This window comes from Passer domesticus, chromosome Z, assembly GCF_036417665.1.
Source record: "Passer domesticus isolate bPasDom1 chromosome Z, bPasDom1.hap1, whole genome shotgun sequence".
In the NCBI taxonomy this organism is placed as follows: domain Eukaryota; kingdom Metazoa; phylum Chordata; class Aves; order Passeriformes; family Passeridae; genus Passer; species Passer domesticus.
In genome coordinates, this window is record NC_087512.1 from 8,204,026 (window position 1) to 8,231,796 (window position 27,771).

Sequence of the window (27,771 nt, forward strand, 5' to 3'; positions counted from 1 at the left end):
GGCATGAATGGCAAGGTGATCTGAGCTGCTTTTGAAGTTGGAGGTGGACTCTGGGAACCCTGTTAATCAAATGACCACTGTTTTTGTGACACAGTAGTGTCACCCTGTTCATACTGAGCTCCCATATTGCATATGAGTTTGTACAGTTCTGAAAGTCTGCCTGTCTGTGGGGATGTTCTGTATGTGTTACAGTATTGGAGATGAGCACTTGAAATATATCCATGTTTAGTGCAGGGGATCTGGCTGTACTTTGGATAAATTGGTTCTACCAAGTAATGAAAAGGATTTCTTGCTTTCTCTTCATGCTGGGAGAGAAGCTGTGTATCCATTTTACACCGGTCTTCATTCAAAGCAATTTTCTCCTGTAATTTGATGTTCTTGCAGGAATTGGAATATGATACTCATGTTATGTCGTTAGGCAGCACTGGATTAATTTCCTAAAGTAAGCTGGATTGAATCAGACATATGGATTATGAGAGGGGCAGGCTGATTCTCAGGTGACAGTAGAAAATCTGATAGCTCAGAGGAGGAATGGTCAGCCCACAGTATTGCCACTTTGCTTCTGTAAAAAAAAAGTCATCTTACTGCCATGTCATGGTTATTATGATGGTCCACTGAGAGAGATCTCTGTGCTGTCAGCCATCCTGTGTTCTTGCCAGCCTTAAATGTTTGGAGAGGAGAATCTGTGGGATGACTTTCGTGGTCATAGGGTAGCTTCATCCAGCAACCTGCTCTGGTCTAGATATAAAATAAAGTAAGGCTAGATTGCTGAAGCTGAGTCAGATCTGTCAAAATGTCCTGAGAAAATTAAGCTAATGCATCTCTGAAGGTTTCTTTTTGCACATAAAATGAGCCATTTCTGTTTAGTTATTAATTGTTTTAACTGTTCTGGGACTTGCATTCATTATTATATCTGCTGAAGATCTTCATGATGTGCAGGGGAAAAGTTTGTACTACTAAGTTAGACAGACTTTATAGTATGTAACAAAATTACAGACTTAAATTAATTGGAAGTAGTAACTTAAAGTTTGGACTACACCAAATTTCATATTCAAATCTGAAGTGCATCCTTTGGGCACTTTTATAGTGAGATGAAAAAGATGGAACAGGAGTAATTTGGTAGGGAATAGATACTGTTCCAAACTTGAGAGACTGCAGTGAGATTCCTGGATTAGCTGTGGGTTTGGGATTTGGAAAACACAGGTTGTGTTCTGACTTTGCTGCTGGCTGAGCTGGATGACTGTGAGCAAACTGCTTCAGCTTTGTGCCTCATTCCTCATACCTGCAAAACAGGGACAGTTTGTCTGCTGGTTAAGTGCCTTGACAGGTATTCTGGAGTCTCCTATAAGAGCTATGTGGTGCTGAGGGTATAAGAGAATTTCAGCAAAACTACTTTGCCCTCAGAGGAAAGAAAATGAATGAGAAGTGTGTAATTCCTGGCATTATAAATATCCTGTAGGTCTCTAGATTTCATCTAAAAGCAGTGTGTTTCCTTGTCTTTGTTTTCTTTTCTATTTTCCATTCCACTTGAACTTCAGTATCCATGGGCCTTTACTGTTGGAAGGCTTTTAATTGTGTGCATGTCTGTCTGTCTCTCCTACTACCTTGCAAGTCTGTGGATTTTGCCTTGTGCATTTGTGATAGAAAGTTCAGTTCTCTCTAAGTGCAGACTTTTACACTACTCCTTGAACTTACCTCCCCAGACATTGGCAGGATTTGCAAGTAGGGTTGCAGCGCTGGGAGGGCAGACTTGTTGTCTGACACAGAGTTAAAGCACATTCCTTCAGTTTGATTTAAGTGAGGAAATTTAAATCTTAAAGCTCATTTTAAATGGAAGCAGTACAAATTAAGGTAGATGGGTGAGGAGATTATTTTATGAAGCTTGGGGATCTACCAAGTACCTTGTGTGAATGTGGCAGGGAGGGAGGAGTGACGCCTGTGATACAGAAGGGCTTTCTGAAGAAGTACGTGAAGGTGAGTGTAGCAGCTGGAGCATCTTTGAAAAGTACGTGTCAAGGATTGAGTAGTTGCTCTGCTTTCCTTCTTGGAGGGTGGTGGTTGTCTGCATGTTTGTGTATCTTCACTGCTAGCAACCTCAGCTGTAGCAGTTGCACACACAGAGTATAAACCATGTTTAACAGATGTGCAGTGTCTCTTTGGTTTTTCCTTCTTGCTTCTGGCTTCCATTCCTGAATTTTTCAATCTGTATTACAGGCTGAACCATATTTCAATTTAAGCAGCCCCTAATAGAGAGGTATTTGCTATTTGAGAAGTACAAAATGAAGAGATTGGAAGATGTTTGTGCTCAGGACTGAGTATGCTGCCCTCAGGTAGTGTGAGCCTACGAAGTTTTCTGATATAAAACACAACAAGCAGTTCCTTTACTTATCATGCTCTTGTTTTGTAATAGATCCACTATAGCTGAGGGCAATCTCAGTTTCACTTCACTGTTCAGAGGCAGATTTTTATTTTGCTACAGTAGACAAGCTTGCTCAAGGCAACTTACCTTCCTGTGTACCAAATTGATTGTTTCAGAAGTATACTCAGTGTACTGGGTACCACCAGTTTGCTGGGGTGTTCTGTTGTCTGCTGCTGTTTTCATATACAGAGCATTTATATTTTTGATTGCTGGTTATGATGCTTCTGTTACAATGTGTTTTTAAAGGGCAGAACATCATCTTTATAGCAGTTCCAGCCTCTCCAAAGTTTACAAGCCATTGCAAGAAATAATTAAGAAATCACTCTTAATTTTAAATCAATTTCCTGCTCTTCATGCTGTTATGCACCAGTTCCTTGTTAATTAAAGTAAGTGAATTTTTTTCATTTGAAAACATGACTTCTGGCAGTGAAATTTAATTTGGTACTGTCTACCCATAGTATTTCCCATCTAGCTCATCTTTTAAATGCAGTCATTCAGTCCTGTTTAGGCTGTGTGGGAAGACTTGAAATCAAGCAGGATTGACTGATGCTATGCCTGGAGATGACACAAGATTGGTTTTTAGGCATTACTGCAATGGGACTACCTTTTCACTTGCTTGGTACATTTTTTGAATTTCGGTTTGACTCCTTTGTTCTGTTGAGTTGGTTAGGTAAGGAGTATGTGTCCCTGATGAGGCCTCAGCTCAGTGACCATATGACAGTAGCTGAAGTGATATTCATGAACAGTGATAAGGGTTTGTTTTCTTCCTGGTCTTTTAGTTTCATCCTTCAGTGCTGCAAAACCTGGCATTTTTTCAAATGCATGCTTCTGTCTGTGTTCATTTTCTTGCCTCAGTTTTGATAAGATGGCTTAGATGAAGACAGATACCTTTTGGCTAAACAGGAGTGACACATGAATTAAGGACAAAATGAGTTGGCATTGATGGTACCAGTGATGATGTGTTGGAGAAATACATAAACCCCAGTAAAAGTCAAATAAGCTTGTGAAGAATGTCACACTTGTGGCACCTAGGATGCAATTCAGGTTTTTCAAAACAGCACTGTCGCGACAAAGGCAAACCAAGTCTCGTGAGGTATGTTTGAAAATCAGTGAGATTTAAGATGCTATGAGCTTATATTGATATGTCACTTCACAAATGAGTGTTTTGGAGACCACACTTTTCTAGGTGTCCTATGACCAGGTCTTAGTTGCTTCAGGAGTATGAAGAGTTTAGGACTTCTCCTTCCATGTATCTCAAAGTGTGTATTTGGAGAAAGATTAATTTATGGTGAATTGGGATGTTTTCTGGGAAATGGCAACACTGAAAAATGAAACTGAAAAGAGGGAAGATTGAGATTGAACATAATGAAGAAATGAAAGTGGTGAGGAGTTTAACAGGTTGCCCTGGGAAGCTGTGGATAACTCATCCCTGGAGCTGTTCAGGAGAGGTTGGATGGGGCTTTGAGCAGTCTGATTGAAGAAGAGATACAGTTGCCTGTACAGACTGTGTGTGGACTAGATGATCTTTGAACGCCCGTTCAAACCTGGAATGTTCCATGATTGAATCAAGTGAGTTTGCAGGGAATTTATATTCTTAGAATGTGGCTCTTTTAGTTGAGAGAACTAAGATGTGTCAGTGTGAAACAGAGACATCAGATGTCAGAAATAGTTTACAGTTTTAACCACCTGATGGGAGAGATCCTTTCAGGAATGGGAAAAGGCTGTTCTTGGCTGGATGTGTGTTGAAACTGCTTGGGCTGAGTGCAATCAGGGTCTGAAACAGGGGCTTCCATGCTGAATATCAATGTTTCAGCCTGCTTGCTGCAGGACAGGCAGGGTTGTTTGGAGGTGGAATAGTTAATGTAACAGGTTATTTTTTCCATCAGTACCATGCTGAATTTTGTTCGGAAAATTTTAAATGTGTGGTAAGAGTGGGTAGTGCATGTGACCAAAGTATAAAAGGAAAAATTGATGCATCTATAGTAGTATAACACTGTTCTCATTATTCTTGTACAGTGCAAGAGGCGCATGTTTTGGCTGAGATCCAATAGATGGAATTGCAAGTGATGTTTGACCTACTGGCAGATTTTATTTTTCCATTTAAAAACTTTAGCCAACAGCATTTCTTGAGAGGTTTTTTTATTGTCTGCTTCATTAAATCAATTCCATAAGTGTTAATATTTCACCATATTCATAACCAAAACCATAACTATCAAAAAATATTATAATTTTTCTTCTGAGCTTTGATGACAACCGTACAGCTTTCTTTGGAATGGACTTTTTATGTAGCTATTTAATTGTTGTAATGTATTTAAATAAATTAAGTTATGGTTAATAAAGAAATATTGAAAATTAATGAATATGAATTGCTTTATGTACCAAAACAGTTTGAGTTTTTGTGTTGGTATTGGGAATAGGTCCTGGTATGGTCAACATAGCTGAATTTATTTCTAAGTAATACCAGATCAGCTATTTGTTACCTCTCTCGGTTAAGGAGTATAAGAACAAAAAGCTTGAAACTGCAGAGATTCTGTTATTTTTGTATTTAAAATAGTATGTTGTGATTAATGGATTAAAAGCTGTTTTACTCTGTTGTGCATTTTGGGAGGGTCTGTCTAGCTCTCATTCATAACTGGGACAAGTCTGAAATATTAATAATACTCAAGTACTTGTTACATATTGAAGTACCACTGCAACAAATAGAGTAGCATTTTAATTAGTTTATTCTGGGTTGCAGGCATACATTCTGAATGTACAGGATATTCCACTGCTTTTCCATGCATGTTACCAAAAAAACAGTAAGTGGGCTATTTTGTTGTTGAAGCTAGCAATCAGCAGTCTCTCTCAAGAAGGGTTGTATTGAAATATTAGCTTTCTTCTAGAGTGCTGTGATTAACAAGGGAAGTTAATGCACATTCCTGGCTCTGGCTAGTGCTAAAATGGCTTAGAAAAAATCGACTCTTTTGTAGTAGTATGAAATCTTATGGTAATTAAGCTGAAGTAGCTACATTTGTTGATAGTTACCAGATGCTTACCATCTGACAGTTTCAAGCTCTCAAAACTGGTAGGTATTTGCTATCCAAACTTTAGATATAGGAGAGTAGCAGTTAAAAACAGTTGCTCTGATCATCAAATCTGGGACTTGTTTAATTTCTACATTGAGATTATTGCAGGCCTCATTGCTGGTATGAATCCTGGGTCATCTTTTTCACTTTTTTCCTAGAATGTAGGAATTGCATGGCACATTTATATTTTTATCTCTTGAATTTCTGTCTTGCTTCTTTTGTGCCTCAAGGAGGGGAAGTTAGTCCTCTGTTTCTAGTTTACCATTCTTTCTTTCGGTGATACTGTACTTTGTAGATTAGTGAAGCTGACCTTGAAGTAAAAAAAATAAAAGAACAAAATACATCTCTTTTCTCTCATCTGTTTTGTTTACATGATCTTTAAATAATTTGGGTAAAAATCACTAAACTGCACTCTGAAGTCCACATCTGCTCTTGGATGAACAGAACCTGCACTACTGCCCAAGTTTCTGGAGTCGAAATCTGTCCAGCTTTAGATGTTTGTTGCAGATGGTTTTCTCTTGAGGCAGGATTGAGTTTTCTGGAAAGAGTTCTTTTTAAAAAGGTTACCCATTTGCTGCCACAGTTAAATGTGATAGGTGCATTTATAATAGGTGCATTTGCCGTGCAGTTGTTTGGCATGTCAGTGTCGGGCCAAAGGAAAAGCTTGCCCTGATCTGCTTTGACCACAGGGCTGCCTGTAATTACTTTTCTGTTTCCTTGTACTGTTGCCTCTGAAGCTTGTATCTCTAGAGGTTTGTGTGGTGTATAAACTTCAACTGTATTGGAAACCTGTATGGCTGATAAGCCACAAAGTGACAAAAAAAAAATTGTATATTAGTGTGCTTCATTTGCACAGCCATTGTAGGGTTGTCCCTGATTTGTGGATTAAGTGTATAGCAAATTACATGTTGTTTCAAGCACATAGACAGGATCTTAGAGGAATGGAGCTGTCTGTTCCTAGTTATGAACCTTAATCCTTAACCAGCCAACCAGTAAATGCTTGTAACAAGTCCAGTGTCTTTAATGAACAAAGTGGAACATGACATGAGGTAACTGGAACTGCAGGTGTCTGATGTCAATGCCATGAATCCATACAGAATGACAGAGAGATGCTGTGCCTCTCTGAGAGCGTGTGGAAGCTGCCAGCAGAGAGGTCCTGGAGCAGAAGGCTGATTACCCACTATGTCACGTTAAGCAGTGGCACAGTTTGAAGAATCAATGTCTCCTGATGTTTATCACTGCTAGGAAGATGGAATTGAACATCCCCATGAAAAACTCCATAATGGATGTTGTGACCATCACTAGTCTTGTAATCCAGTACTGTGATCTGCACACAGTCCTGTTTGTCAGGGTCTTTTCTCCCTTTCCTTCCTACTCATGTATTTGAAAAATGCTTTAGAAAGTGCCATTTTACTTGTTCCTGTCCCTCTGCCCTTCAGTCATTGCACTAGTAATAACAAACTGCATTAATTTGATGTAGGCTGCCCTTCAGATTTAGGTCTCTCATCCCAGCTGCTTGGAATGTTGGTCCATGGGATATGTATGCAGCAGGGATACCTCACACTGTTCTCCCTCAAGTCCCTCTTGTCTGTGTAAGCCCTACTCTGAATGGTTAAATGTAGGATGATGATCACTTGTATTTGTATCCCAGAAGATGAAGATATCATTAGATTTGTTTTAACTGGTGTCACTTGAAAGTGGATAGCAACTTTAGAGTGTTGTCTTCAAGGAGGGTGTGGTTTGTTTTTGTCCATCTTAAAACTGACCAAGAATTTTAATTTACTTTGTGTCCTGGATTGTGGTAGCACTTAAGAGGAATTACTGTAGATCAAGTTAAAAGTTACTTTTCTGTCAAGACTGGTGAAAGAGATGGTTTTACTTCTTTCTTTTTGTGGGTTTTTGGTTTGGGGGTCTTGGGGTTTCTTGGTTTTAGGTTTTGGTTTGTTTTTTATTGTTGTTGTGCTTGATTTGGGTTATTTTTTTGGTGGGGGAGCCAGTGGGGGGTGTTGTGGGCATGTGGTTGCAGTACATCACATGTAGTTTTACAGCTTTATCCAGAGAGCTGTTACCTGTGGCTCAACATCATTGTCCTTCATTGCAAGGGGTGTACCTCCACGTGCTCTTGTTTGCAGAACTCTTAGAGGTACAAAGCAGAAGTGATTGCTGCAGGTTTGGGGGTGATGTCTATTTGGATACTGCAGTAAAAGCATGGAGTCTGTTTTGTACTGTAGTGAACTTACTAGCTTTTTGCTGGGAGAGTTCATAAGCAATCTGAGCTGTGTAGCAGAGGTTGAACTCTTGCATAGACAGGAAGCTTTGATGAGAACTCTTGTCTTAGCAACAGAGACTGTTGACTTCTGTTTGTGCTGTTTGAAGCTATATGTACAGAATCCTGATGTTGGTTTTAGCCCTTCACTTGCACTGAAACAATAGGTACAGTGAAAACTGAAAACACTGTCAAAATTTTGAACACCTGTGATCATTAGAAATCAATCTCTTGAAACAAAGTGATTTTTACTTTTTTCTTTACTGCAAAATCAGTAGTTCATTAAAGTAACATAGGCAGGAAATTTTACTTTTTCAGCCATTTGTTTTTGTAGTTTTCAGACTGAATGGTGCATTCTTAATAGTTTGTAGACTACACAATGTGTATTAGCAGGTGAAATGGAAATTACAAGATCAGGTCTCTGAAAATCATAGATGTGCGATTTGATTATGGTTGATAACTTGAAGCATTTTCAAGTTTTCTGTCACCCATAAGTTACTGATTTTTCATTTATCTGAATTTTAGGTAGAAATTACTTCAGAGAATATGCGTGGTCTGGAATGTAGACATGTTTGCACCCTATACTCAGGAATATAGCAGCAAGAGTCCAGTTCTTGTTGCCAAATAGTTAAATTGGTTTAAGTTATCATAAATAAAGCAATTACAGGTATCATTAGTGGTAGGATACTTCCAACTTGTCTAGTCAGAAATCCTTCAGAAGAAAAGGAATGACGATATAAACTCAAGGGAAAGCAGAAGAAACATTGAAATAATATCAAAAAACCACCCCAGCTTCCCAAAAGCTCTTCATGAGTTGCTCTTTGTGACAATTTTTTTGTTCTCTTCTGTCGATGAGACTCTCCCATTGGCATTGTACCCTCTCCCACTCCTTGCATCAAGTCATGCTTTTCTGTGTTCTTGTCTGGCAGCACAACTAAATGCCATTCAGGTTTAAGTGATGACGTGCCCAGTGAATTGCCTTGGTCACCTCTGTATCTTCAAGCCATTCCAGCTCATCACCTCTCTGTGCCAGTCGTTGCTGTCATCAGTTTTGCCTTGCCACTTCTATTTCTGCATCTTTGTGTTGTTGTTGTTTCCGTGTCCCCCCTCCCCTTATGTCATGATTGCTCTGAGGTCCTCTGCCCTCATCCTGGGCTCTTGCTATGCTGTGTTATTCTGACTGGCTGGTTTTATGAATCCCGACCTGCTGCCTCAGTGCTACTAAGTAAAAAATTGGATGGGTGGAGAAGAGTTCACATCAGGTTGCTTCAGTTCTTTATAACTTTTAGGTACTTGCAGCCCTGGTCTTCTCCATGGAGAGTTGTCCAAAACCAAGAATGAAGGAGTGAAGCTGGGGAGATCTACATTTATAGAACAGAGATTGTTAGGTGGCTGTAAGATTGCCCTGTAGTACTATGCAACTAACTTTCCTCTAGAGCAGGGAAGGTGTAGAAAGTTTTTTTGTCCCCTGTCAGTTTACAATCTGCAGTAAGGTATCAGGCCAAAATCCATGCTACCAACAATGCCCTTTAACATCTTGTTCTGGAGTCTGGAGACCAAAGGAAACAGTGGTAGAGCTGCACTTGTCCATCATCTGGTTTGGAATAAAGCTCTGGAAGCAGTCCAGATTTCAAATTAAATTTCAAAATGAGTGAAATAAGCAAACCTTCACTGCATGGTGTAATTAATGTTCAGATAATGCCCAGAATCACAGTAACAAATGATCCATCCTAACTGGATGCAAATACTGTTTTCCCAGCCTGGACAACAGAGCAACAGCAATATGCTTGTAACAGTGGTCCCTGACTAGCTTATCAAATCTGATTAGTCATAAGACACTATTTTAATTAGACCTTCTGTGGGAAGGGGGTGATGAAATGTGGCTGGCAGCCTGTTCTGTGTTACCGTGTGTGGTGCTTGACAGTTTTGTTTGCTGACAAGTGCCTTCTGAAGTAATGTTGTCTTAGTAAGTGCACACTCACAGTGCATCAGCAAGACCTGTGTGATATAAACTTAAATGGTATGTGAATCTAAAGTGACTGGCTCTTGAAATGACCCATTTCATGACTAGCTTACTGCTGATGTGTCTTAGCTAGTTCTGTGGTTAATTAAGTTGTTGTGTATGGCAGAGGAGTTATTTTTCCACTGCATCTTGAAGTTAATGTAGACACCAGGTCAGCATTACGATTTTACTGCAGGATTGTCAGCAAAAACAAGATACGTATATCTTAGTCAGATGACACTGCGACTTTATGCAGCTCCAGAGTGATAGGCTACTGCAAAACACCTTGGAAGCTGGATGTGCAGTTTTGGCTTCTTGGGATTTACGCTCTTTGACACTTGTGTCCCTGGAGCAGGAACCTGTAGTAACTGGTGCTGCCTTGAGCAAACACCCTTATCCTGAGGTTGGCAAAGTGAGGAGGTTTCTTTCTCTAATCAGAAGTTTTTGGAATCCTCTAAAAAATTAGTTCCTTTTTAGTCTGATGTAGTAACTAGAAAAAAGAACTTCGAGAAACTAAAAGAAGTGTGTGTAGGTTTTATCCCAGGTTAAGTGGAGAGCCAGTGCAGTGCTTGCACGCAGTGCCGCGCAGTCTTCAGTGACAAACAGGACTTACATGTCACCTGGCTTTTTCACTAAAAACAAATTCAGTTGATGACCTAATTGCTACTCTCACACGGAGGAACTACCGACACAACAGCTTGTCTGGCAGTGAAACCTGTGTCTGAAAGAGCAACTATTTAAAGTGCTATTGTCTGCAGTCCGGGCACTGGAACCAGTGAGGCTTGTTCAGCTCCAGTGGTTGACATGCAGCTCTTCTGGGTAGTCTGGTGGCTTTGCCCTTGACGTCCTTCCTTGGATGGCAGGCTTGGCACTGTTTCACCTTCTTTTCTTTCCATCTTGGAAGCATTAATGTTTTGTTTGTTTCTGAGAACAAGGTGCCAGAACCAGTTTCTGGGATAGTGGAATAGTTTCAGACATAATAGCACTGCTGAGAGGGGTTGGTGAGTTTCCAAGAGAACCTGACAAACATTGAACAGGATGACACACAGTTTTTATGTTCAGCGTGCACCTGGACTTGCCCAGCATGACTCACTTCCCCATGGCCCAGCATCTGCCCACTGTGTTTCACAAAGTCTGGTTGCACGTGGGTGATCTTCGTACAGCTTTGGCTGTAGCTTTGTGTAGGTTTCCCATTAGCCAGGGCTGGTTCACCTGTTGATTTCATTATAATGTTGAAAGGGATCTTTTCACTGCAAAAGAGATTTTCCTAGAGTACTTCAAACTGACTCTTGTCCCTAGTCCTGTCAGCAGCAGCAAGGAGGAAATAACTAAGCTGTGTAATCCTCATCTTCCTCTAAAATATAGTGTTGGCAGTTGGAATCTGCAATGGGAATAGTGAGCACAAGAGTCCTTGACAAGAGGAATGATGGGCATTAATGTTGGATCTGTCCCATGCTGTTGTGCTCTGCTTCCTGTGAGGGTGTACCAGAGGTCTCCATGGTTTTGAGGAACAGCTATTGGGCATTTCAGTCTGAGGTGGAGAACTTCAGAGACAAAGGGCAACTCTGAGTCTTTGTCATGCATAATGTTACAAGGAGCACTTTAAATTGAGTTACTCTAGAAATTATGCTGTTGTACCTTTTGATGTACTTCTAATTTAGCAAAAAACCCGTGTTATTAAGTATGCCATAAGCATCCTGGAGCAGAGTTTTAGCTGACAGTTAATTCTATCTTGATCAACTCTTTTGGTGAGCCAGGCCTACTCTCTGTTAAAAACTCTCTGTTAAAAACTGGCTAATCACTTCTGTGTTTAACATCTTGGCCATGAATGATTCGCATCCACATTTTAAAAGTTGTTGCTAAATGTTGTGGGCAGTGGGTGGGGCCTGTTCTCATTGGTTTCTTGTGTGTGTCCAACATATCTTGCTCATGGTACCATTTATTTTACACCTCTTTTATGCATTGCCCTGTGTGTCTAGATGAGTGCCACGCTGGCTAGCTGGCTGCATACCCAGTATAATAGTATCCCTTTTTTAGAGCAGCAGGGATTAAACTGAAGAGGATCAGTGTGGTATTTCCAGTAGGAAGAGCTATACTTAATGCCAGGGGAGGCAGGGTGTACTTCATGAGGCTGGGATAGACTCGCCTCTGTGTGCTGTGATCTGTAACTCTGTCTTCCTGTTCACCCTGGTTGTGTCTTGGCTGTTTGCTGTTTTGGTTTTTTGGTTGGGACTTTTTTCTTTTCTTTTTTGCTGTTTCAATTGGCAGACCCTGGTCTAAGTTATTTCTCTGCTCAATTAGTTTCAAGGCTAAAAAATATGTTTGCTTATCTGTCTTGGGAACAGGCACATCAGGTGTCTGCAATGTGTTCCATAACCTAGAGATAAGACTCTGGAACTGCATAGACTCACTCTGCGCTATGTATGCAAACTTGTTCAAGCTGTTTTATAATGTTTTTCAGGTTCTAGATGGCTTCTAAGAAGTTGGGATCCGACTCTCATGGTAAGTGAGATTTAGCATCCTTGTCTTTTCAATAGGATGAATCCTACTGTTGCTGCTGACTAGCCTAGACAGTCCATAGAGACTAATCTGTTCAGCCTCTGAGTAGTTTTTTGTTAGGAATTAAGTGCCTTGGCTTCCTTCTTGCATAGCTGCTTGCTGATGCTGTGCTTGCCTGTTCTCTGATTAAACTGAAAACCAGTCTCTGGCTGTTCCCTGTTCCTTCATGGCAGAATAAAGCATTCTCCTTCCCCAACAAATTCCTCTTCAAAATCAAAACTGAATTGCTCTGGTGTTTGCTGAAGTGGGCACTAGATCTGTAGCATCTTCCTATGGAAGTCACATGAGAAGTTGAATTGAAAGTGAAGCTTTTAATACAACATTGCATTGTACTTCATTTTTGCTCAGCCATGAATTTCTTTCCTAAATGGGACAAACTTGGTTCAGAAGGCAGATGAAGAAAAGACTCTTTTCTGTTTTCTACATATAAGATGCATGAAGTCATGCAGGTGATTGGTATCATAAAAGTTATTTGCCCGTAATGTCCTTATTTTTTAGAAAATGGGGTGTAATTTGAGTGTAATTAATGTTGCTGTGGAAAATTAAAAGTTCAGTTTGTTGTATGTGATGTGGCTTCCTCAAATCAGTAATCATGACTTTTCAGGATGTCAAAACTAATGCTTTGAGAAACTCAACTTTGATCTTACTGGATAATTTTTGCAATAAAAGGGTCCTGGGGAATTCAGTTTTTCCTGGAGCTTTTTATTTAGTCTTGAAAGTGTAAAGTTGACCTACAAAATAAGAAATGTCTCACTTAAATACTGGGTTAAGGATTAATAGAAATAACGTATCAAGACTTCATTTTTAGATGGGCTCCTTCTTTGCTGTGGCCCAGTGCCCCTGCTGCAGGACAACTAATTTTTTCACTTGGTACTTGCCAGCTACTCAGCAGTTACTCCTGTGTCTGAAAACAATCTCTATGAACACTGATCTGCTTGTCTTTTATGTCCAGACTAATAAAGGCTGCTCAGGGCCAGAATTCAACATGTCTTAAATATTTCCCAGAAAAGTATGGTGTGGTGGAACGTGCTGCTGGCTTCAAAATAACAAGGTCCAAACAAATGGTGCTATGAGCTGCCTGGTTAACTTGTGTGCTCCTTTGTGTACCCTCTGTTCCTAATCACACTGTTGGAGTACTGTTTCTGAGGAGCACTGGACCAACTTCCTTGTCTTAATTATGTCTTAAGAGATCAGCAGGGCAGTTGTTTCAGTCTTCTCCAGGGTTATCTCACTAAGTGAGTTTTGGTTTACTGTAGAGCATTCATCCCCATGGCTGCCTTCAGCTCGGTGTCTCTGGCAGGCAGATGAAATCAGTCAGTATAGTTGATGTATCTCCTGTGATTCTTGTTGAACTGCTTATTAGAGGTCAGAGGGCTGTCACTGAATCACAGAATGCTTGAGGCTGGCAGGGACATCTGCAGATTGTCGTGTCCAAACCCCTGGCACGGTCACCTAGGGCAGGTTGCTCAGGACCATGTCTAAATGCAGATGAAGATGGGAACACAAGGTATCAGTGGAGGGAAAGGAATCCCTTTTCTTGCATGGATTATGCCAAGTGTGATGCTTCAATATTTCAGTTGTATTTTTGCCATTGCTATACAATTTCAAAGCTTCTTAACTCTTGATTTCCATCAATTACATAAGTATTTCATGTGACCACAGCAACTAAGTTCCACATGGTTTCAAAACTGTTTCCCATTCATGCCTGGTTTTTTTTTTTTTGGTTTTTTTTCTGAAGTGTTTCCAAACTGGACACTTCTATGAGTTAAACTGAAGTGGAGAGAAATCTTACTCTTGTAGTAGTTTGCTGTGCCAGGAATGCAGTACAGAGACCGGGCTGACAAGTATGCTTTTGCCAGGCCTGCTCTCAGAAATTACTCAGCATGCTTTTAACTGACATGAGGATGAAGTGGTTAACAGACTTTCTAAATAACAGTTTGGTAAAAACTTGTTTCACTTGAACATGTGACTGTTGTAACAATGCCTTTCATAAGACCTTTTTATGTAGGTTTTTCTTACTGCTCTAGAATATGGCATTTAAAACAATTTGCACCCTTTACTCCTCAGTGTGACCTGCTCACAAAACGAGAAGGATTTTTTGCTCTCTGGATAAAGTTTTATCTTCACCGAGCTAGTACTGTTCTGATTGGGCTGAATTTTATATGCATAAGTGTTTTGCCTCAGACTTTTTGCCATCGAAAGTCCTAAATTATTTAGGTGTTTTTAATATGTGCTTGTGGACTTTTTCTCATAGTTATATTCACAATGAGGTTATAGCAAGGGTTGTTAAAAAAATCAGTATACTGGGGAAGAAAGTAGGAAGTTTTTATCCTTCAGTCAAGCTTCTGGGGTTAAGCTGGCAGCTTAATATAGCTAGTTAGGTGTGCTTAGTATTTTTTATCTGCTGTGCAAAACAGGATTGCTGGTATGTAAACAGCAAAGTTTGTGCTTGAACCCTCTGTGGCTGGTATCTGCTTCAATAGTAGTTGTGCAAGGGGAAATACCCTTGCATAGGTCTAGGAAATACCTATTGTCAATAGGTCTAATAAGACAAGGATTTGCATGCTGAGCAATTTGGGCTGGGAGATCCATGTGGAGAGGTCATCTTGCTGCACTTGGATCATCTGGCATAGAGCAGGACTTGTGCCAGTGGCACTAACAGGCCGTGGTGGCAGCAGCTGGCAGATCTGATTGGCTCTGACCTGACCATGCTTTACCACTCTGGCTGCAGAGGCTGTCCACAGTTATTTCTGTATAAGCAAATGCCTTGGCATATCAGGCTCTCAAGTTGTCAGCTCAAGTACAACTTGGATGCTGTGTTGCAAAGAGTGGTGGTGTTGGCCAAGTGAGGTGCTGGCTGGATGCTGTGCTGTGCAGTGCTTAGATACGTGATTCCCAGTAAGGATCACTGAAAATATAGTCATAGAACATAGTCATGTTCTACCTGGAGCATTTCTTTTCATCCTGGAGGTGCAATGTAGGTTGTTCATTTCAAAGTGTCCTAACAGGACTCTGTGACCACCCAGTGTGTGCATAGTATGAGAGCTCAAGTAATGACAGCATATACGCCTTCAACTGCAAATTGACAGGATGTTCTTGTTTATGAAAGCTGCTCAGCCTCTGGAAGTCAGTGGCTGCCTTGTAGATGAATCAACAGTGAAGGAACACAAACAGTACTTAAACTGCCATCTGAGTATGAAAATGGGTCAGATAAAAACAGCAGGTCACAGTTCACTGAGCGAGGAGGCTTGGTCACTGAACACCATCTTAGATGTTGCCACTAATGTCTTTCTGTATTTGTCACTCAGGGAGAAGCTACAAGTGAGGCCTAGAGTCATTCTTCAGATGGTTACACATGCCAGAAGCTTTGCCTGTGATTCCAAAAGCTTAGATGAGTGATCCAAGAGACCACTTTCAGTTAATGGAAAAGCTGTTTTGTTTGTATTTTGGGTTTTCTCATACTTCTTCATAGTTACACAAGGAAGACACATGAATACTCTGGCTGCTTGGAGGTGGTTGAGCTCTAAGTGCTTTTTCCTAGTGAATTTGCCAGAGAAGTGTCATCCTAGAAAAAAACAACATATGTAGGGCCTGGTAAAGTTAGATTGCCTTGTTTCAAAAATTAGAGTTACTGTGTTAGTAGCCTTAATATTTCACTGTGTTTTCTTTAAAGTGTAATGGCTTTGCTTCATTGCTTTGCATTTGTGACCACTTCTGTCCAAATGCTACTTACTACTTGTATGTCAAAACCTAAGATTGAAGTTTGTCTTAGTTGTTATAAGGCTGAGTGATTTTGAAATCTGCTTTGAATATGACAAAAAATGATAGAGATAGAATACAGTGTTCAGTAGAGCTTCAGCATCCAGTTGTGTAGGAATAGTGTTGTCACAAAGGAAACTAAGATACTGGTTGCATTGATGTAAAAATCTGGTGGATTGTGGTTGTGAGAGGGTTTGCCTTAATTTTTTTTTCTTAACAGTTATGGGCTAGAATTTAGGAATTAAACAAACTCTGACCAGACTCTCTAAACTAAGACACACTGAGGTCCAAACAGCTTCAAACTCCATTTGTGTTCTTATCTGGTGTAGATGCTGCAGTGGAGATAAAATAGCTCCCAAACACAGCAATGTGAGCCTGAATGTAAAGCGTGAAATTCATGAGTTGTGGGGATTTTTTTTCTTAATACAATTCCTGCTTCTGATTTCAGGGCCTTTCAGTTACCTTGATGATGTCCCATTTAAGATAGGAGACAAGTTCAAAACCCCAGCAAAGGTTGGATTACCCATTGGTTTCTGTCTGTCTGATTCTTCTCAGCTTGTCAGAGAAGCCCAGGTAAGTGATATTTTGCCTTCCTGCTCTCTCTCCCCTCACCCCTGGCCCCAGCCTGTGGTGCTGTACATTCCAAGTTGTCACAGTTTGCACACAGACAGTCTTGTATTTCTAGCAGATCTGTTGGACTATATAGAAAAATAAAATATGATGGGTCATGCAGAAAGCTTCTAATTTTTATTGCCTTAAAAAACATTAGGCTTTTATTTTTAAGTATTTGTTTTAGTATATCTGTTTCAAAGAAGCACAGTGGTTTTGTGTGTTTGCAGTTAGTTCTGAATGTTACCTTGACAAAATTTGAATATAGTTTTTAACAGGATAAATCCTAAGAACTGATACACCCAGGCGATGACATAATTTTCAGTTCTTATTTTCTGGGTTGTTCTGAGTGAGAGTTCTTTCCAAGCTGTGGGGCAAACGGCTTACAGCTTGGTACATGGATGGCTTCCCTGTCTTGAGGAGCATGTTTCTGGTAAAATAAATTGCTAGTAGCATAAAATCAATTCCTTTAGTGCAACTGCTGGATATCTAGTCTCCAAATGCAGGTTGTGGTACAGGAAGTCTAATTGAGTTATTCTTTCTTGTTTGGATCCATTATTTTCCTTGACCAGTCCCAATTGATGATTGTTTTTACTTTGTGACACATATTGCTGTAGAGGTGGTTCTGCTTTTTTCTTGCTGTTTTTGTTCTCTCCCTGCCCTTCATATTACCCTGTTATCCTACTTCATGTCTTTTCCCTCATAACCATTAAACAATTACCTGGTTTTCCTAGTACCCATATTTTCAGTCAGTTAAGCTGGTGGGGGGAGAGCCAAAGGAGACACTGATATCCTGTTGCTGGCTTTATTGTGCTGTGTGTCCATTTTTCTGCCATCCTGAGGCTCATCCAGCATAGTGTGCCTGTTCAGACTGCAACACCCTGCACAATGTGGACTGTGCATCTCACAGTGGAATTTGACTCTTTTAATAGCTGTAATGAGTGCTGTTAAAAAAAAAAAGAAAGAAATGCAGGAAATATAGCTTTCCACCCATATTTTTAGTATTAAAAAAGTGGATATTTAAAGATGGAGTTAGGCTTCTCAGAATTTTGCCCTTTACAACTAAGCCACTCTGTGGTCAGTACACTGGTAATGAGTAGATACTTCCCTGTGCTGATCTGGCCTTAAAGGGCCTGGTGTTAAATGGGAAAACTTTTGATATCCTGTCACATCAGTAACTACAGCAAAATCTGCTGCTGCTGCCTGTATGTGTTGTCATTGGTGTAGCCACTGTATCCCCTTTTACTGGTGAGGTGCTGCACTGGAGTGGGAATGAAAATACTGCCTTAAACCAATGGGTATAACACTAATATCAAGTCCCTTAGGAATCTTTTAGGGGAAGGTGAGTAATACTGTATTGGCCTTTGGATGTAAAAATACTCTGCTGAACGACTTGTAGAACTTGCAGACTGGGGATAGTTCAGTGGTGCCAGATCAGGGTGTGATTGTTCATCTAATAACTCATTAGACTTCCCCTTGCTACCTCCCTTGCCCTGGGGGAAGAAGGTGGGAGGGCTGTGAAGCTGATCTTGAGATGATGAGTAGTTCTAAAGCAAAGCTAAATGTAGGAAGAAGGCAAAATACAGTTCTCTAATCCAGGTTGCAGCCAGATTTTACTGTTAGTGGCAAAATTAAGTACTTCTGGTGTCTGCCAGTTTTGTCATTCTACAGGTTATGAAAAAATGTTGCTGTTCCTGGTAATTCATGTAGCTCTTATTCTCTTTGCATTAATTTATGTTACTGTTAGAAGTAGCAGCTATGATGCCTATAACTTTTTTTTTTTTTTTTTTTTACTTCCCCTTCTCTGCTTTCCCCTCCACGTCCGTTCAGTATGACTTCTCACTGGAAAAGAAAACAATCGAGTGGGCTGAAGACATCAAAAAAATTCAGGCTGCCCAGAGAGAAGCTGAACGCAAGGCAGAAGAAGCTCTAGCAAACTCAAAAGCAGCTCCAGAGGACAGCACCAAGATGGGGTTCTCGGAGGGACCTTGCCCTGAAGCCATGCCTCCTCCTATTAACCCCATCCTCGCTAGCCTGCAGCACAATAACATTCTGACTCCCACGCCAGCCAACACCAGCTCTGTGAAGCAAAAGGTCCTCAGTCCGCCTCGTCCAAAGGCAGATTTCAACCCAGCTGATTTTGAATGTGAAGAAGACCCTTTTGACAAACTGGAATTAAAAACAATCGATGATAAGGAGGAATTAAAAAATATCCTTGAAATTCATGTTGGTACTACCGGGCCAATTGTTGCCCAGCTGTTAGATAATACTTTGCCTAAAGGAGGGTCTGAGTCTGTGTTGCAAGATGAGGAAGTTCTGGCATCCATAGAAAAGGCCACGTTGGACTTCAAACCCCTTCACAAACCCAATGGCTTTATCACTTTACCGCAGTTGGGAAACTGTGAAAAGATGTCCTTGTCTTCCAAAGTGTCCCTTTCCCCCATCACTTCAGTGAGCAATATCAAATCCCTGTCATTCCCTAAGCTTGATTCCGATGAGGGTGATCAGAAATCATCAAAGCTCACGAGCACTTTCCACAGCACTACCTGTCTCCGCAACGGCACTTTGCTTAGCTCTTTGCAGACCTGTGCTCAGAGTAAAACCAGTGAACTGAATGGACACCATATGCTTGGTCTTTCTGCTCTAAATGAGGACAGTGGCAGGGAGACATTATCCTCTTCATCCAGGCTGTCTTCCCTGGCTGGTTCAACTGTTTGTACAGAAGAAGAATCATCTCAAAGCGCATCGACTACGGTAAACATGGCGTGGAGTGGAACTGGGGTTGCTGGTGAGAGGTGGAGGTGCAGGGGCAGCTCTTGCCTCTAAGTTGCCCTTTTGCTTTGGTTATAATTTCATTTACTAGGAGTGAATTGTAGGTCCTCTTAATGTAAATGGCAAATTGATCAGTCCAGCTCTGGGGTGGTAGTGTGGTGGTAGCGCTGATCTTCAGTTTATTACCCTGCACTTTCCCCCACGTTTGACATTTTTAGACCAAATCCAGTGATTGTTTTTTCAGCTCTTATTTGTTGTTGATATTAGCCCACCTTTGAGCTAAGCATATCAGGCGTCTTCTGTTACAGTCCTGCCTTCTGTCCTACCCAGATGAGATGTATCACATTCTGAAGTGCTGTTAGGCTTTGAATCAAATATCTTCTGGTTTTCTTCCTTGGTTTGTTTGTTTATTTGCTGGAAATAATGGGAAATGCAGGCTTCTCAAGGAATAGAAGTAATAATAGGTTAGAATACACAGATGTGGTATGTCATTTGGGGAAGAAAAAAGTGCATGCAATTGACCTGCAGTGAAGTAAGCCTATTTTTTTTAGCTTCAGTTTTCTTCCTGAGATCCTTTAAAAACTCAGTCTTTAAGAGGGAAAAAATTATAGTGATATGAAATCTTGTATTTGCCCTTTCTGTTGAAGGAGGGTGGAGTCATTGCTCAGTGAAGACCAAAACTAGCCTTGAAGATCATTTTGTATTTTTAATGTTACAGTTGTTCACCATACAGCTCTGAGATGGGAGATTGAGGAAATGAAGACTCAATCTTGTCCAAAGTTCTAAAATTACTTTGAGGACAGTAACTTCACTTCAGGTGTTGTTTTTGTCTCTTTGAGTAAAAACAGAGATTAGAGTAAGCATGTGGGGTTTTTTTTACTAAGAACTGCAGATCTGGACACCAGTACTCAGGAAGCCTGGTGAAAGCTGTGTATTCAAATCCTCTCGGTTGTTCTAAAATAATCTGGGTTTTTTTCTCTGTGCAATATAGGCAGTGTTTCAGTGATTCTGTGGTTTTAGTGTTGTGCTGTAGGTTTTTGTGTGACACCATGTGCTGTGAAACAAGTGATGCTGCTTCTCCCTTTTGTCCATCCAGCTCTTTTCAGGGTTAGATAAATGCACTCATGATTGTGAAGTACAATATTCTGACAAATAGTGCATCTGACAGAGCAGAGCAGAACAGCTGATTGTTGATGACTGGAACAAATTCAATACTGCTAACTTTGGCAGGAGCAGCAGTGTGCTGAGCACCTGCTCACTGCTGCAGGTCACAGGTGTGAGAGGGGCCTGTGTGACCTCAGTTTGGGAACACAGCGTCTCTGGGGATGAAAGATCACTTACAACTAGATAGATTGGCAGTAAGATGCCTGAATTTACACTCAAACAATTCAAATCTTTCTGCTGAATTAAGTTTTTTTAAAGACCAAGATGGAAAGTGTATACTTGACAACATTTTAAGGGAAGATGCAAAGTGGGTAAAAGAAAATAGACTTATTAGGAGAAGTAATAAGATTAATTCATTAATTTGAAACTATTTATGCTTTGGAAGTAGTGAACCAAGAAATAATTATGCTGACAGAATTTAGTTCTTTGTATTTAAATTCCAAGACTTCAGATTATACTTGTTTTATGTTTCCACAGTATAATTCCACTGGAAAATGATGGCTGATATGCCGGAAATTTAAATGTAACAAAATAATTTATTTAAATGTAACAAAAATCCTGAGAGCATGAAAACAATAGAACGAAATCACAGTCATCTCTGTGGCTGAGAGCAGAAGGCTCATATCCAAATGTATTCCATAGTGATTTTTTTTTTTCCCTCACAAGATTAGAAATTGTGACTTTGAATTTGCAGCTACCATGGGAGTTTTTGCTTTACCACTGAATTGGATGTAGGAATCTTTGGATGGAAATAAATCTGTAGTTGCTCTGAGGCTGCATAGGTTCTGTGGTGGTCCCCTCTCCTCACTTTTATTTTTTCTTGAATCTCAGTGTGTTGATTTTTGCAGCTTTAGCAGAGGTAGAAATGACTAATGAAGACAGGAGATTGAAATTAAACTGAAGTAGGTTGTGTAGGAGGAGTTGGCTTTCCCAGACTGTTGAATCTGGTGTCAGAAACAGTTTTGGTTTTCCTGGCTGCAGCGTCAATAACAAAGCATCATCCTTCTGTTGATAACCCCACTAGCTGATTTCAGGGTTGTTTTCCCTATTTCTATGTGTCCTGTATTCCAGTGCTTTTTGCTCTTGAAAAAGTGTCTGGAGAGAGGATGTGTCTGAAAAACACACCATGAGAATAGATTCTTGGATATTCTAGTGCATCAGAATGAATATGATGTCTCAGGGTTGGTTTTCTAGAAGAGAAATTCTTACCCTGGAAGATGTTCAGGAATGCAGAACAAAACCTCCTTGGTGGTAGTTTGGGATCTTTTTGCAAATAAATGGAAATTGTCAAAATCGTAGTAGATCTTTTCAGAACTGGTTTTCTGTAGAGGGTTTTTTGTTGTTCAGTATGGGCACTAAAAAGGCCTTTCTGAAGGATGTGGACAGCCTTTCAAGCAATCCGTGCTGGCATAATAAATATTAAGAAATGCTAAAAATGGTGGTTCTTGGTCCACAGGGATTTCTTGCAGGCTGTTCTAACTCTGTTTAAAACGCAGAAGTTCTAAATGTACTGAACTGAAACGTGCAGCTTTGGTGGGGCCGGGGCCTGACTTTGCACTGCTGTTAACTTGGGCAAGGTTTTACAAAGTGGTGGGGTGGTTGTGCAGAAGCAGAGCAGGTGCACAGCAGGGGACAATGACCCAGCCCTGCTGGTGTGCTGGGAGTGGGACAAGTGCTGGGTAGAAAACTCAAATGTTCTTTTGAGCTAGTGTGGCACATTGTTCCTGTGTGGTGTATGGAATTCAGTGCTTTGGGAATAGAAAAGAGGTGTATTTTTCTCTTACCCCTTCACATAGTCAGAAAGTCCAGAGAAGTCTTTAGGCAATGACTTCAAAATTATCACTGTTATTCAGGCAGTGTAGACTTGGTGAGGGGCTGAACTGGGGCTGTGTAAACAAGCGTTACAGTGACAGAATAAACAGTCTTATAATTATTGTGAGGGTACATCCTTCTTGGAGTGTAATCCATTTGTAGAGTGCTGAGTGAAGGAATGATCTTTATGATCATTCTAGCTGCAGGCAATGGGTAATGTCAGCATCTTGTATGTGGAAGCCTGATCAGACACTAAAGTCTCCTATCCAGTGGTAGAATCTTCCATAAAACCTTCCTTGCCCAGCTGTGGCAACCTCTGGTGACTGGTACATAATGTTTATACTTGTTTTATTTGTGTGTTGTCCAGCAGGTACACCCAGACTACCAGGAAACAGAAATCCCTGTGGTAAGTTTCCAGATACACCTGTGTGCTTGCTTGCATTGGATCATGTTTATGGTAATCCTGGTAAGTGGTAAATAAAACCATAGGTCATGAGTAAGCCTGAGGTGAAGGAAGCAATCCGTGCTTCCTTTGAGGTGCAGGGTTTGGCTGTATCCCAGCCTTCACTGTTGCAGGGCTTGGTTGTTCAAAGGCTTTGGTCATACCAGTAGGAGATGGTTCATTGTGGAGAATCTGGGGTGGCTGATTGTTGCTTTGAGGGTTAAAAGAGTATGGTGGGAATCAGGCTACTTGGTTTCATCCTCACAGTGTGTAACTTCCCAAGGGCACTCTAGAAAACCTTTTGTATTAATTACATGGGGTATCCTGGTTCCAGCATTAGGCAGAAACAGGATGTGGGGACGCAGGAGAGGACCATCACCTCAGCCTCTGGGCTTTCCCCCTTAGGTAACACACCAAAACTTCGCAGTGTCTAAAGTGCCCAATAACAGCAGCTGCACCAAGTGGCCGGGCGGCCTCGCGGCCGAGCTGCAGCAGGGCCTCTCCCCCAGTGAGAGGCACTGTGTGGAGACTGTGGTCAACATGGGCTACTCGCCTGAGAACGTCCTGAAAGCCATGAAGAAGAAGGGGCAGAACATAGATCAGGTAAGAGCTCGTGCAGTGCAAAGAAATGCTTGATTGGATGCTGGTTCTGCTGGGAAGCTGTCTTGGGTTTGCAAAATGGGTGGGGGAAATAGTTACTCCAGTAGGGGGTTGCAGCCTAAAGCTTGTGCTTATTTCTGGTGAGAGATTGCTAGAGTCAGACACACCTGTGGGTGCTGGGTTGGAGCCATGCTGAGTTTGGGATGGTCCCTGTGCTCTGTGTGAAACTGGGGGAAGACATTCTGGGTCTCCCCAAGAGCCACAAATGCATCCAAAGGAGGCTTAGCATGGCTCTGTGCCATGTTAAGAGCCATGTGACAAAAATCCAGCCAACACAAACCCTTGTTCTGAACCCAGGGGTTTACAAAGCTGAAATCTCTCTTTGTAGAGAGATTGGCCCCTGCAGGCCTAAGGCAGCTCTGAGAGGCTCCTGCAAGGCCCCACTGACCGACTTGTGTGCGCCCTGGTGCTGCTCCTTCCTGCTCAAGCCAGGTCACTGGGCACTAAGCGCTGCTGGGAAAGCGTGGCTCTTGGATCTGCTTCAAACAAACACTTCAAAGTGGGAGAACATGGCCCAGCCTCCTGTGCTGGCCCTCAGCAGGCTGTGTGCTGCACACAGCATGTCCCAGGGACTCCTGCTTGTGGGACTGATCTGCTGGCCCTCTCCCTACACATGGAGAGTGGCTTTAGCTGTTTGCTGGAGTGAACTGGGCTATCAAATGGAAAAAAAGGTCCCCTTAGGAGGGCAGTTTTAAATCCTGCTCTACTTGCAAGTACTGTTCTTTCACATACCTAGCATTGCCTACCTGACCCTTCCCCTTAAAGCTGATGATGGATAAGAAATTTGGCAGCAGTTTCTGTGTGCGTGAGCTGGGATTTGTAGCTCACTTGCCAGTATGCTGAGTTGATCTTCAAAGGCTGACTACTCTCAGATTGCATCAGCTCTTGTGGCTGTCTGAGAGGAAGCTAAAAGTAGACATGTCTTGGCTGCTGGACCTACAGTTTCATTTTTAAAACTTGTAGTATAAAAAGCACAATGAAACTTCTGCTCTGCCATCAGAGGGCTAAAGATACACTTCTGAGGCTGCTTTGACTAGAATGAAGGGGATGGTCAGAGAGCACAGCAGGACAGAAGGGTTTGTCTGCTTTCTCTGCACAAGCTCTTCTATAAGTAGTGTCTCAACTCTGCTAGGAAGGACTGTATCTCTGTCCCTGGTGAAGCACTGGGTAGAATCATGCTCAACCCCTCCGCGTGTACCAAGGTGACATTCAGCTGCCTGCTGCAAGTGCCTCTCTGCAAACACAGTGTTTTCTTCATTCCCCACAGGTTTTGGATTACTTGTTTGCACACGGACAGCTTTGTGAGAAGGGCTTTGATCCACTTCTTGTTGAAGCAGCTTTGGAAATGCACCAGTGTTCAGAGGAGAAGGTGAGGGTGCAGTGTGTGCAAGAATAGAAAAATGTGCCATGGCAGGGAATTCCAGCAGCAATTCCTCTGGCTGACGTAATTCTGGCTTTCATGGTAATGCTGCCTTGTTTCCAAAACTGACTGCCAAAGGATGTCTTTGTGTTGATAAAGCTAAAAGTTGTTAAAGAATTAGAATTTGTCTGTGCCATCCTGTTAGTCTCATTTGCATCCATTTTAATGGATGGGACTTTTTTAAGACTGCTTATTGTGGTAATATTGTTTTGAATGCCCAGAGTTCTCTTGTGGGCAAGGTGCTTGGTACAGATACAGTTAACTTCAGCAGCAGCAAATTGTCTTTCAAACCTTGCCAGCCTGCCCTGCCCATGAATTTTCTCCTTTGTGCAAGTGCATCTGCCCAGCTGCTCAGCAAATTGGGCTAGGGCTTGCTCTGGAAGAAGCTAGAAAATGTATGTGGTGGGGTCTGGTTCATTGTCTGGCTGATTTACCAGCACCAAAGGTACAGCAGGAGCAGGTTGCAAGGGCAGAGGACAGGAGGATCTTTTAAAGTCTCCCAGCCTATAGTGTGACAGGTTACTACACAGTCTTCAGAGGCAACCCAACCCCCTCAAACATAGATATATACCTCCCTGCCTTTCTTGAACAAGTGATAATCTTGTAAACAGAGCAATAGCAGTGCGAGGATGGAAAATAACTGAGTTGGAGAAACCCATTTGCTATTGGCTCAGCCCCAGAATTGGAAATTGCTAATCTCCTGATTGCCCATTTCAACCTGCTTGCTTGTTTGGGATTTTTCCTTCCCCTGGAGTGGAGCAGATGCACTGTAAATGGCAGAGGGTTTGTAAAAGTGAGCAGCTGACTCACTTCTTGCCATTGTATTTTTCAAAGCTCAGGAAGGATTCACAGTTGATGTTGGAAATATTGCATGTACACAGTGGGGTTTGTGCTAATCCCCAAGTTTGCCCTAGATCTGAGAAGCCAGTTGATAGCAAGGGCTGCTGCACTGTTCCCAAAGTCCAAGTAATTAAAAAAAAAAAAATCAGGTGGAGAGGAGCTGCTGGATAGGGCAGCAGGGTGCCATTAATCAGTAATTTTTGGGATCCCACGTTGGGCCAGGTTGATAAATAGTCTGCCAGGGTGTGTCTCTCTTAGAAATATGAGCTTTGGTGCCCTGGTTGAAGAGGATTTTGGAAGTGAAGCATGGCCAGCAGGGGACTGAAGGTCCCTTTGGGCTGCTGTGCCCAGAGCTCTGGTGGCTCTGGTGTGAGCAGACTTTCTCCCAACAGAGCTGGAATGGGCTGTGCTTAGGGAGGAGGAATCCACAGTCATGCTGCTGAAGAAAGGCTCTGTGCTAAACCTCCACCAAGCACTGAGCCATCCGCTTTGCTCTGGCAAATAACAGGCTGTCTGTCTTTCAGATCACAGAACTTCTCCAATTAATGAGTCAATTCAAAGAAATGGGCTTTGAACTCAAAGACATTAAGGAGGTCTTATTATTACACAACAACGACCAACACAATGCTTTGGAAGATCTAATGGCCCGTGCAGGAGCCAGCTGAAGACACATTCCTGGATTCTTGGCGTGCAACAGAGCAGGACCAGCCCCGCCACCTTCACATCCAGTGTGACTTTCTCTCAGCGGAAGGAGTCCAGCTTTTTGCCTACAAGGGAGAGTGACTGAGCAAGCCTGCCTGCCTGCATCACTCCAGCATTTCTCTTTCCACTGAGGGCCAACTTTCATTCTTAAATTAAATTTTAAAGTGTCCTTTCCTAAGTTTCCTTTTTCCAGCTTGGCCACGGAAAGTTGAGACTGCCCAGCCCTCGACTGGAATTGTACATAGGTAGAGATGGAGTGGTTCCCCCCTCATTGTTGCACTGGAGTTGGACAGAAGTATTAAGTTGGTTCTGAAACTAGGATGCTTTGGTTCTTTGAAGCTGCTTTCATGGTGTCTTGTCTGCTTGTACTGAATTACTTGACTGTGTCACAGTCCAGATTACCTGGTTAAATTTGACCTTTAGTGCAATGGAGTTTTATTTTTTGGTTGAAAGTTAGTCTGTAACTTAGTATAACACTGGTTCAGAAACTGTCACTATGCATAAAGAGAGAACCTTGGGTTTTTTTTGTCCTCTTGGTTTTTTGTTTTTTTACCCATGCATCCAACATTTTGCCAGACACGAGTGTCCAAAGCTGAGTGTAAGTTCCCTTGAAGCAGCTGTGAACTCAACCTGGACCTGCAGCTTGTGTTGGTTCTTAAACCTGAAGGCAGAGAGCTGGGGCTCAGTATTTTTAATCCCCTTGGGCTTGTAGGATATTTAAGACGATGCCCTGCTAGAAAGTCAGTTAATCTTCTTGTTTTAAATAATACACAGTGTGATGCAGGAGATTTCTTTCAAGCACTTTCTTTAAAACAGATATACTCACTGCATTAGTTCCATTTTTCACACTGACATAGAATTACATAATAATATCTAGTACTTCAAATCAGGTTTGGGGTTGTTTTTGGTAGTTCTAAGTATTACGTTGTACATTGATCAAGTTCTAAATACATTAAATATCAGCAGTCTTGAGGAATCTCTAATTTGCTAAATATTTTGATTCTGCAGAAGAACAACTAATAAAACCCTGAAATATAACTCCCAGTGTCATGGTTCCCATCTCTCATGCTCTTTGGCTTCAGCAGACAGGGACCTTGCTGCGTCCTGCCCGCCCAGGTGCTGCCAGCTCTTGTGGCCATGTGTGAACACTGTTGGGCAGAGCAGCCAGAGGTCTCTGGGCTGCAGCTGCAGTGGTAGAAGGTGCTTTGCTTCTCTGTAGCTTATTTTTGTTTTGTGGCAGAACCCCAGCCTAGGGATACAAACTCATGTTAGAGCCTGGA

The 27,771-nt window shown here is 41.6% G+C and overlaps 1 protein-coding gene across 6 annotated transcripts in view; it reads left to right on the top strand.

Moving 5' to 3' along the window:
- Positions 1-27,529, top strand: part of UBAP1 (ubiquitin associated protein 1) — a 33,420-nt gene extending 5,891 nt beyond the window's left edge. For 4 of the 6 annotated variants that reach the window (XM_064405556.1, XM_064405557.1, XM_064405561.1 and 1 more), the window contains exons 2-8: positions 12,214-12,254; positions 16,519-16,643; positions 18,510-19,433; positions 22,795-22,833; positions 23,275-23,472; positions 24,797-24,898; positions 26,314-27,529. In XM_064405556.1, coding sequence (XP_064261626.1) covers positions 12,221-12,254; positions 16,519-16,643; positions 18,510-19,433; positions 22,795-22,833; positions 23,275-23,472; positions 24,797-24,898; positions 26,314-26,454 — 1,563 coding nt within the window. In that variant the 5' untranslated portion in view covers positions 12,214-12,220 and the 3' untranslated portion in view covers positions 26,455-27,529. Of the gene's footprint in view, positions 1-2,305; positions 2,331-12,213; positions 12,255-16,518; positions 16,644-18,509; positions 19,434-22,794; positions 22,834-23,274; positions 23,473-24,796; positions 24,899-26,313 lie in introns of those variants that run through there. The other 2 variants (XM_064405560.1, XM_064405562.1) reach the window with 2 other exon arrangements.
- The last annotated feature ends 242 nt before the right edge of the window (positions 27,530-27,771 follow it).